This window comes from Medicago sativa, chromosome 8, assembly GCF_051527215.1.
Source record: "Medicago sativa cultivar Bolivia chromosome 8, Bolivia_mono, whole genome shotgun sequence".
NCBI classification, from domain to species: domain Eukaryota; kingdom Viridiplantae; phylum Streptophyta; class Magnoliopsida; order Fabales; family Fabaceae; genus Medicago; species Medicago sativa.
Window position 1 is genome coordinate 26,875,485 of NC_140756.1, and position 11,663 is coordinate 26,887,147.

Below are 11,663 nucleotides of genomic sequence, written 5' to 3' on the forward strand. Positions count from 1 at the left end.
ATGCCTATATTTATAGTAAAAGAAACTCCCATAAAATTGTAACAAATCTGGCCCAAAAATACGTTTCTGAAAAATAACAGCACGCAAAATCGACCACCGATTTTCCAAATCGGCCATCAATTTTTCCAGAACAGGAAGCCTCTCAAAAGGCAGCCAAAATCGGCCACCGATTTTCCAAATCGGCCCCGATTTGTACTTTCAGCAAACATCAATCCAAACTCCAATTTTGAGTCACTTTCACAACAGAATCCCCTTTATTATTTTTCTACACTCTACACAATTATTAGGTTAGACGAGGAGAACATTTGGTGACGTGTGAAATAATAGGGAAGAAAAAAAAAATACTCCCTCCGTTTCAAAATGAGTGTCGCTTTAGCCAAAAAAAATTGTTTCAAAATGAATGTCACTTTCAGTTTCCAATGCAATAATAACATTTTCTTTTCAATTGTACCCTCCAATTAATACTCTGCACACTACTTCCAAAGTATTACTTTTAAAACTAACCAATAGTTAATAAGGATAATTTGGTAAAATAATCATTCTCTTTCTTTTAATCATTGCATTTCTTAATATGTGTGTAAACACCTAAAACGACACTCATTTTGAAACGAAGGGGGTAGATATTTCTTGTTTACTCCTACAATACAATGGGCATTTCGTATTTGAGAAAGGGTTAAATATGTTTTTATTCTCAATAAAATTGGAACATTTTAATTTTACTCCTAACTTAATTTTAATAGTTCTTTTAGTCCCTAAAAAAATTACTGCACTCAATATTAGTCTCTACTCAATTCAAATTTGTTTAATTTATGTTTAAACTCTTAAGTTTTTAAACAATTTTTTGCAGACGTGTTAAGAACATTACTAAAAGTTCCTCTATAGAAAATTATCGTAAAATTTGATTTCTACGTCCAGATTTTTGTTAGTGGTTACTTCTACGTCCTCATTGTTTTTTTCAGTCCTATGATACTCTAATGTTTTAGGAGGGCTTCTCTTTATGAACCTAGCAATTACTCACATGCATTTAAAACACTCCGCTAGTAGTTAATTGACGTTTGAGCGCTTTAAAATTGGTCAAACCAATTTAAAAAGTGATTTGACTGATTTATAAAGTGTCTAGCGGTGGTTAAATATTGTTTTGGAACAGACTGTAGGTAATTGCCGTTTGGAAGTATTTTTTTAGCTATTTGTGAGCAATTGATAAGTGCCTAAAGAGTAATCCCATGTTTTAGTCCCATAATATTTGGTTTCTTAAGTCAGTAAAGTGAAAAAATCAAGGGTTGTTATTGTAACGAACTCATAATTTGTTATGATGTACCTGCAATATCTACCATTAATTTAGTAATCAAGGGTTAATATTATCCACTTTACACTCTTTAATTTAGTAATCAACGGTTAACATTATCCACTTTACACACTAAAGTTAAGTGCTCACTTTATAAGAGCCGAATCCATGATCAATAATGATGATCTATCCATTCACACTATGATGATCTGATTTATATTCAAGTAATCCTTAGACAGCCCACTTGTAGTTTTTATTTTTGGTATAAGTTACTTTTTTAAAAGCAAAATAATCACTTTTAAATAATTTCAACTGTTAGTTAAAAAATTTCGAGAAAAAATGAGAATCTAAGGAAAAATATATATAAACTAATTTTAAATGAGAAACAGTTTTTAATTGCTTCTACATAAAATCATTTTGTATAACTGATTTTTTTTTTTTTTAAAAAAAATTGATTTTGATTCTTATACAAATTCAAAAAAGCTTATTTTTAAAATAAAAACAAAATCTCCAAAAATTAATCTTTATACTATTAAATGTCAAAAATACTTTTCTAAATTATTCAGATAACATGCATATATATGCTAATCAAAATCATTAAAATGCTAGTGAACTGGATGAATAAGACAAACAAACCTGAACTTCAAATACAATGGATCAACTCCTTCCTAGGCCACTATGAACCAAATGAGAGCAACCGGGTTGATGTTAAGAGCAGCAGAAATTTAAATGCTACAAATCCTTCCTTCAATCACTTCACTTCAAAGAATTGATATATATTTGCTTTGAAAGCAAAACAAATATTGACATGCTACAACCTGGCAATAAAAAAAAAAAGACCAAATAGTTTAAAAGTCTACTTTTATAATATTTGATGTTGCTGTTATGCGTATACATCATACATTGAAATTTTAAAAAATTGGTTTACAAGGACTGTTTGGCATGTAATGGAACAAGTTGCAATTAATTAATTAAACTTGTTTGGCATGTATTATAGTTTTTTAATTTTCCTCACTTGACTCTCTCAAACGAAGACAAATTGATTAGATGAGCTTGTATTTAATTCCCCTTTACTGGATAAAAGAAGGAGCTAGTGGCTCGCGCTCTACTGTTTTTCTTGCTGGCCTGTGGTGGACTTGGAGGCACCGTAACCTTATGTGTCTCGGTAATGAAAACTGGTCAGTAACCCGTCTGAACATGAATATTATGAATTCTGCAGATGTTATAAGCTCCTGCCTGCAATCTGTCAGTAGAGCTAATCCCCCTCCAAGGTTAGTTCGGTGGAATAACAACAGTCATATCTGTACCATTCTGAATGTTGACGGCAGCTGCATCCGAGATCCTATTCGCACAGGTTTTGGTGGAATTCTGCGCAATCATTCACGCACTTATCTGTCAAGTTTTTCGGGGTTTATCAATAATTCCAAAGACATTCTGTTTGCAGAACTGAAAGCAATTTATCAGGGTCTCAATTTGGCATTAAGCTTAGGTGTTGAAGAATTGGCGTGCTACTCTGATTCACTCCTCGCAGCAAACCTCATCAACGGTGACACATCTCCGTATCATATTTATGCAGTTTTCATTTAGAATATTAAAGATATATTAGGATCAAGAAATTTCTCTCTTCAACACTCGCTTAGAGAAGGTAATCAATGTGCGGATTTCATGGCTAAGCTAGGAGCTTCGACTGATGTTGAATTGACAATCCATTCTTCCCCTCCAGAGGATCTGCTCCCCCTGCTAAGGACGGATGAATTAGGAGCCATTTTTATTAGGCGCTAGCTTTTCTTTTTCTCTGTTCTTTTTTTTTTTTTTCCTCTTTTCCTTTGATTAGCTTTGTAACCAAAAAGATGAGGAAAATAATTATGTGGTATTTTTACTTATTTTGAATTAAAAAAAAATTATACACGCGGCATCCTACTCACCTAAGTGAGGTGCCACATGTGCATTGACTGGGTCAAAATTGGCTCAGGGGACCAAAAGTGCAAAAGGGGGTAAACCTAAGGGTAGTTTTTGTTATTGTTTTTTATAGGGGGCCAAAATCGTAAGTTCGTGATACTTAGGTGGCCATAATTGCTTTTAAGCCTTTTTTTTAACTGGATATCCTCTACGCTAACTGCTGATGGCCACAACAAATGGCAAAGCACATGCAACACTGTGATAACTATATTAGTAGGTACACTCAAATTGAGATCTTTCTATAATCAAAAGAGTAATTAAAAAAATTGAAACTTTTAAAAGTAAATACTCAAGTAACCTAAAGTTCACTTGTGTATTGGTATCATGTGTCTAAAACTCATTTAAAATTGGCAAAATTACACAATTCGTCTATTAACTTAATTTTAGGTAACATTTTCGTCTTTTATCTTCTTTTTTTCCGATTTATCCTTTATGTTATAAAGTGACAATATTTTATCATTTCTTGTGAGATTTTTTCAATGAAATCTTATTTTCTAAGTTTGTATGATGAAAATTTGGGTTTCTTTATGAGTTTGATGAATTTTTTTGGAGTTAGTTACTTTTTTTCATAAAAAAGGATAACTATGTTGACATTTTTACCATAAAAGACTAAACCGGGACAAATAAAGATAAATGACGAAAGTGTTATCTAAAATTAAGTTAAGGGAAGAATTGTGTAATTTTGCCTTTAAAATTTGATTTTAAATAATTTAATAAAAAATATACCATATCATTGAATAGTTGGATGGTGGTTACATACCAAAGGAAACTTCAAAGGTCCCACTGTATTCACCCTTATATTTTTTTCTCGGTAATATAATCGGTTTTTCATTTTAGTCCCTAAATAGTTTGCTCTAAAGTGGTCCCTCTAATATTTATTTATTATTTTGGCCCTCATTGTTTTTTCAGTCCTATAATACCCTAATATTTTAGGAGGGTTGTTCTTTATGCACCTTGCAATTGCTCAAATGCACCTAAAACACTCTACTAGTAGTTAATTGACGTTCGAGCGTTTTTTAAATTGGTCAAACCAATTTAAAAAGTGATTTGACCGATTTAAAAAGTGTCTAGCGGTAGTTAAATACCGTTTTGGAACAGACGGTATTTAATTGCCGCTCGGAGATATTTTTTTAGGTGTTTGTGAGCAATTGATAAGTGCCTAAAGAGTAAACCCCATCCATGTTTTAGTCCCATAATATATGGTTTCTAAAGTGAGGAAAGTGAAAAAATCAAGGGTTGTTATTGTAACAAACTCAGATTTGTTATGATGTACCTACAATATCTACCTTTAATTTAATAATCAACGGTTAATATTATCCACTTTACACTCTTTAATTTAGTAATCAACAGTTAACAGTATCCACTTTAAAAGTGCTCACTTTATAGGAGCCGAATCCATGATCAATTATGATGATCTATCTATTCACACTATCATGATCAGATTTATATTCAAGAGTAATCCTTGTATATTACAAGGACAGTTTAAAATCTTTAAAGAACTTCAAAAATTAACCTACCCCTAGACAGCCCACTTGTAGTTTTTTTTGGTAAAAAAATTACATTTTTAAAGCAAAATAATCGCTTTAAAAAATTTCAACAGTTAGTTACAATTTTTCGAGAAAAAATGAGAATCTAAGGAAAAATATATATAAACTAATTTAAATGAGAAACTGTTATTAATTGCTTCCGCATAAAATCATTTTGTATAACCGATTTTTTTTGAAAATAAAAAATGATTTTAGTTCTTTTACAAATACAAAATAGCGTATTTTAAAAATAAAAAAAATCTCCAAAAATTAATTTTTATACTATTAAATGTCAAAAATACTTTTCTAAATTATTCAAATAGCATGCATATATATGATAATCAAAATCATTAAAAAGCTAATGAACAGGATGAATAAGACAAACAAACCTGAACTTCAAATAGAATGGATCAACTCCTTCCTAGGCCACTATGAACCAAATGAGAGCAACCGGGTTGATGTTAAGAGCAGCAGAAATTTAAATGCTACAAATCCTTCCTTCAATCACTTCACTTCAAAGCATTGATATATATTTGCTTTGAAAGCAAAAACAAATATTAACATGCTACAACCTGGCAATAAAAAAAAAAGACCAAATAGTTTAAAAGTCTACTTTTATAATATTTGGTGTTGCTGTTATGCGTATACATCATACATTGAAATTTTAAAAAATTGGTTTACAAGGACTGTTTGGTATGTAATGGAACAAGTTGCAATTAATTAATTAAACTTGTTTGGCATGTATTATAGTTTTTAAATTTTCCTCACTTGACTCTCTCAAACGTAGACAAATTGATGAGATGAGCTTGTATTTAATTCCCCTTTATTATATTTCTACACTCTACACAAATATTAGATTAAATGAGGAGAACATTTGGTGACGTGTGAAATAATAGAGAAGAAAAAAAATGAAGATATTACTTGTTTACTCCTACAATACAGTGGGAATTACTAGATGCGGTGGATGTGGAATTTCTGGTGTTGTTGAAAGGCTATAGACTAGGGGTCCTTTAGCCTGGACTCTAGAACTGAATACCACAACTTAGACCCTATAGCAACCTTTCTAAGACCATCTCCAATGGCCCTATTGAAAGGGTGTTGAACCTTGTTTAACCATTGGAAGCATGCCTATTGAATATGACATGGAGGAGAAAGTAGATGAATACATTCAACATGTTGAATGTCTGTCCCATTGTGCCACGCGTTTCCATTTCATAGCTTCAAAACGGGCGCGTGCATTACACGCGTATACAGGGGCAAGTGGAGCTGCAGGAACATGCGCGTGCATTACACGCGTATACAGGGGCAAGTGGAGCTGCAGGAACATGAGAGAGAAGATGTTGAAAGGATAAGTGGGTGACACTTGGCAGTTCCTTATTGGCTGTATTTTTTTTATCTCATTTTAATTTTTAAACTCAATTATTTCATTGAAAATTATTTTATTTTTTAAAACTTTTTTTACCAAAATTCATGATTTTTTTTTGTCTATAAATAGAGACTTGGTTCATTTGATTTGGACACAGAAAAAAAAAACCAAGTTTTTCGCTATCTTAGTATTATTTGTGTGTCGCGTGCTTAGTTTGTTGTATTGCATTTTAAGTTAAGAAAATAAAAATAAATTATTTTACTAAATTTTGTTTTTCCAAAAAAACTAAAAAAATAAATTGTTAATTGTATTATTTAAATTTAATTTTAATCGATAATTATAATTTTATGTAATTATAAAAGCAAAAATTAAATAAGAATAAGAATAAGAAATAAAAAATGGTGGGGTAGGGTGTTGAATGAAAACCATTGGAGAGATAAAAATTGAATGGGTGTTGAATTAAGAGAGAGAAAATGATGTGGAGTGTTGGAAATTGAAAAAGTGGGTGTTGAAGGTTGTTGAAAGTAAAAAACCATTGTACATGGTCTAAGGTATAACCTTACAATTAGATAGACAGGGCGTATTTGAGAAGAAGGGTTGAAATGAAAGTTATGCAGCTTCATCTACAGAAAAACATTTATCTTATCTTAATATATATAAATGTTAGACAGTCTGACCTAACCCTAATGCCGCCCTTTTTGGCGGATCTGAATATTTTTTATGAAAAAAAAAGGTTTTTCAAGGATTCAAACCGGGTACCTCTTGACTACACTTTACAACTCTCCCCACTAAGTCACTTCCTTTTTGATGGAAATATTGTTGCTTCCAAAATTGATATACCACAGTACTAAAACATTTTTTTAAAGACGCAAACGCCCTAGCGGTTCCTTTTCTCATAACAATTTCTTTTCATTTTTAATGGTTCCTTTATTGACGGCAGTATTTATTATTATTATTATTATTATTATTATTTTTGCTGTTGTTATTATTTTCTGTCGTTTATCACATAAAAGTTCCTTTTCATATTTCTTCTTATTTCAGTTACCACATAAAAGTTCATTTTCCTTTTCATTTTTATAGTATTAACGACCCTTGCGGTTAGGATCAGTTTCCTTTTCATATTGGTGTATGCTTACTACGTGTTACGATATTAAAGTTGTATTTTTAAAATTGTTGATAATTTGACTGATTCCGATGATAATTTTGTCAGCCTCTTTGTTTCTCATATATTATTACTTGAAGTTATTTATTTTGACTTTTTATTTGCAAAAATCACTACACTAGATTATAACATTACTTTGATTTCTCCCTCTGACTTTTCAAAAATGTTTACTATTTTCAATTTGTTTATTTTAGTTGTTCTTTTAACATGAATGTAATCGAATATGAAGATTGAGAAAAAAGAAATTCAAGAACACAACCTGGTAATATTATTTGGTAAGAAAATAAATTTAATAATTTAAATTAGTGTAATTTTTGCATTTTTTGTTGTTGTTTTTTGCAGTCGTTTCATAGGATAGTATTGAATGTACAATCAATATAATATTTATATACAAAACCCGTGCATCGCACGGGTTAGAGTCTAGTGAATTATTAAAATAGGCTAAGTTTTGAGGTTTTCTAAAATTAAGTATTTTGAATATTTGTTTTCATATAATTGAATTTTTTGGTCCGAATAGATGAAATCGTAAGTACCACCTAAAACTCACACACACACAATTGTAAGATTGTGAGGTCCCAAACTCGAACCTGGGTCAAGGTGGTAGCCTTACAATATCAACATTTTTAATTGAACTACATCATATGAACTTTTATATTTTAATTTTATTACGGTTAAAATAATTTTTATCAATTATATTGAAAAAAAAATTAAAATTTTGTAATTTTCATATAAATTCTCGGTGCACTGTGTAAGAAAATCCTTCCTAAATTTTTTAGAGATTTTATCTTCTCACTAAGTTCTCTTTCTCCTTCACTCATAGGAGAGGGGAGGTTTTTGGTCACTTTTGGCCTAGAGTCACCTCTCTGCATCTTTTTTTTTTTCTTTATTGGAGTCACCGGTGATGAGTTCCTTATACTTCCTGCTACTTTACTGTTAGAGTATAACAACTTCAATGGAAGTTCAATTCTCATCTATGGTTCCTCTAAGGCTCTGTAAATCCACAATCCTTCGGAAATTCTATGGATCATTGTTCTAAACTCACCATCTGTACTACTTCTAGCAACAAATCCTTGTTTCTTGATTTTCCTAGTAACAAGGTTTCCCCATAGGTGAAATTCCCCAAAGTGCATTTATGTCTGTAACTGGCCCTCCCAGCATGCACCAGTAAGATAGAAACATTCCTCAACTGACCAAATGGGTAAATGTGCCTAAATACAAACAACATACATAAAATTATGTAGACTAACCAAATCTTAAATTATGTGGTAAACTTGTTATTTATTTAAACAGAGTAAAAACGATATAGTCCAACAGTGTGCAACAAAAAGACATTATACTAATCTGGTTAATAAATTATATTTATTGATAAAAATGAGAGTTATTGACAGCCAAATCCTCACAGAAGAAAACCTCCTAAATTCAAGCAAGTTGATCCCTAAGTCTTGAACTAAATCTTTGGTGGCTACAAGCCTACAGCAATAGCTTCAAAATTTAACATCGCAAATAAAATATGAATATGGAACCCAATTTTGATGCTACTTGATGTGAAAACATACACTGTAGTGTATACGGGTAATTTATCACATCAAGATAGCACTAACAATAACAAACATTGGATACTATTAATTATCAAATTAGTATATCATTGACAATATGTTTAAAAGAGTATAAATAATAACAAATAAGATGAGATTAGTCTTTTTACACAAAAGAGCCAAGTTCCCAACAATAACAAACATGCAGAGATTAGTCTTTTCTTTTTTTAAAAAGAGCCAAGTTCCTACAAAGACAATAACAAACATGCAGTAATAAGTCTTTCTACAAAGACAATTCACAATTCACTAGCCAGCAACATACACTACGCTTAGCACAATCCATTAACACACATGATTCCCACCTCCCTCTTTGTCTCGTTTTCTTCCGCTTCCTTTCTTTCCCTCTCCCTCTCCTCCTTCATCTTCTCCTTCTCTTCCTTTCTCTGTAGCTTTCTTTTGGCCCTCAAAATTGTTTTTCGAGCCAAGATCATGGCCTCCAGCTGTAAAGATTGATATAAAGTTAAAAGAATTCAAATGTGTACAAAGGAACTAAATTAGTGAAACTTTGTAGAGACTTCAAGAAAACTTGCCTTATCCCATGTCATGTTCACACGTGGCTGCCACATAAAGACCTCGTCCATGCGCAAGGGCTTATAGGATACATTTGAGTTTGTGCTGCTGTTTTTTTTTGGCATAGAGGATACATTTGAGTTTGTGCTGCTGTTTTTTTTTTGCTTCCTCGCAATTCTTCTTTGTGTATTGCGTCCTGTTTAATTAATAATCAGATAAGAAACACTAAAGGTGAAGTAAGTTAAAAAAGAAAAAGAGGTGATTTGATTTACCCATTTGTGTTTGTGAGTTAATCTGCAGCTGGCAAAGTTCCTTTAAATTCCAACAGAGCACAGTTACAAATCAACAACAACATGATTGATTATGTGATTAATTAAGAAAAAGGAGAAAAAGCTAGCATGACCTAACAGATTTGGAAAACCCTAATCATACAAAATTTCAGAACAGAACTAGAATTGAAAAAGCGAGGTTTTGTTTGAAATTACAACATAACATCACAATTCGTTAAAATCCCCAATTCTAAGGTTGGAAAACCCTAATCATACAACTAGAATTGAAAAAGCGAGGTGTTGGAAAACCCTAATCACACAAAATTTCAGAATAGATTGAAAAAGAATGAAAATACCTGGAGCAAATTAAGCAATAATATCTCACAGACGAGGGGAACCTGAAAATAAAAAATGCAAACAAAGAATCAAACCGCAGGACGGTGGGGAACGATAAAGGGAGAGAGAAAACGAAGAAGAAGTAAGAAAACTAACTCTGAAAATCAAATCAAAACGCGATACCCTAGCTTCAACCAAAACTCGGTATATATAATCACTGAATCAAGCAAAATGGGTTGGTTACCCGGCCCAATCCGGCCTACTAGCTGTTTTTTTGGCCCCCTTTCAGTTTTTTGCTAATTCCCACCATAGTTATGAATTGAACCAGACTTGCACAACGTTCTTGAACATTCATAATTTCATCATCAGTAAATGGGGTTTCGTCTCCAAAAACCTGAAGAAAGAAAAAATATATTAATTATAATTCATACTAACTTAAAAAAAAACAAGTCGTTGAATTATGAATTATTACCTTACGTCTAGTTTTACGGTTTCAATGAATGATTTTGTAAATTTGAATTTGTTTACGGTTTGTTATGAAATTTGATCTAATGATATTTTATATTAGTGGTTGTTTCAAGCACTACATGTGAATTTTTACTAAGAGAAAGCCACTTCCTCTTCAGACCTTGCAAGGTACTTCCTATACCATTATCATCCGAGGTAATAATTAGCATTATTTTTTGTGGGGAGTTGAACTTTTAATACACTGAAGTTGCTGGTAGTATGATATTTTGCCAGCCACTGAAATATGTATTTGCGATTGCTATGAAATTAGGTGCTAAGGATACAATAGACCAAGTTATTTTTCCTAATTCTCTTTTTAGCTTTTTAATAATTGTGATTTGGAGATTTTGATTTTTGTCATTCTGATTGTGATTTGTTGTGCTGAGTTAATATTGATATTAAAATATGACCGAGATGATAGTGGGAAAAATGTTAAACCTACTTTTACATGTCATAGGCGTTTTTTTGTTACTGAGATTTCTTTTAGGATTGAGTGTATTTTTCTCCTTGTTGTGTTTTGTTATCGTAGGATGTAGGCTTTGTGTTGTGTGTTTTTTGTTGGATTCTAATAATTCTCTCTCTCCCATGTTGCAGACGAGTGAATTTGTTAAGGTGAGAGGCAGTGGCAAGTTTGAATTTTACTTCCTTGCAGCATCCGCTGAAGTGTGTGCCGGCTTCAAATATGATTCAACGACTGTGTTGATAACATTCTCCGTTCCAGTTCCTCAAGAGGAGATGCTTAAATCGTTAATAGAAATCCGAGCTTAAGTCATAAATAGGTTGTATTAAGTTAATTCTATAAGGATAAGAGCTTGGTACCATGTAGCTTTGTTAGTTTGTAAGATTTTAGTTTCACATGTTTGTAAGACTTGTTAATTTGACAATATAATTGAAATTTTCTTTTATTTTGCTTTAAATATTGTGTGGTACATATAATAAAACAGAGTAAAACTTTTGTTATTAAAAAACTATTTGGTTTAGACAAAAATATTTATTTGTAAAAAATAAAAAAGACTTATAGCAACGGGCAGTCTGGTCCTATACCAACAGATATACAGGTTGGCTAAAGCAATTAAACAGGTGTAAAATGTCGTTGCTATAGCTCTGAAATTTTTAGCAACAAGCTAGTTATCCGTTGGTATAAGCTA

General features: G+C 31.7%; 2 protein-coding genes and 2 long non-coding RNA genes across 31 annotated transcripts in view; 2 read left to right on the forward strand and 2 right to left on the reverse strand.

Annotated features, from left to right (window-relative positions):
* The window catches only part of LOC146897987 (uncharacterized), a 45,296-nt gene extending 40,025 nt beyond the window's left edge, over window positions 1–5,271 (reverse strand). For 17 of the 28 annotated variants that reach the window (XM_085735389.1, XM_085735397.1, XM_085735391.1 and 14 more), the window contains exons 1-2: window positions 5,160–5,271; window positions 1,922–2,103 (exon numbers count right to left, since the gene is read on the reverse strand). The gene's annotated coding sequence lies outside the window, so the exon portion shown is untranslated. The remainder of the gene's footprint in view (window positions 1–1,921; window positions 2,104–5,159) is intronic. The other 11 variants (XM_085735390.1, XM_085735400.1, XM_085735404.1 and 8 more) reach the window with 1 other exon arrangement.
* LOC146897988 (uncharacterized) lies at window positions 2,483–2,872 on the forward strand. The gene has a single exon (XM_085736493.1). It carries the CDS (start codon window positions 2,483–2,485, stop codon window positions 2,870–2,872), a length of 390 nt encoding a protein of 129 aa, XP_085592619.1.
* Window positions 5,272–8,940: 3,669 nt separating the features above from the next.
* On the reverse strand, window positions 8,941–10,289 carry LOC146897989 (uncharacterized). The gene is made up of 5 exons (XR_015022993.1): window positions 10,165–10,289; window positions 10,029–10,070; window positions 9,676–9,715; window positions 9,424–9,599; window positions 8,941–9,333 (listed from the first exon to the last, which is right to left on the reverse strand). It is a non-coding gene; the product is annotated as an uncharacterized LOC146897989 (long non-coding RNA).
* Window positions 10,290–10,484: 195 nt separating this feature from the next.
* LOC146897990 (uncharacterized) lies at window positions 10,485–11,420 on the forward strand. The gene is made up of 2 exons (XR_015022994.1): window positions 10,485–10,644; window positions 11,110–11,420. It is a non-coding gene; the product is annotated as an uncharacterized LOC146897990 (long non-coding RNA).
* Window positions 11,421–11,663: the final 243 nt, after the last annotated feature.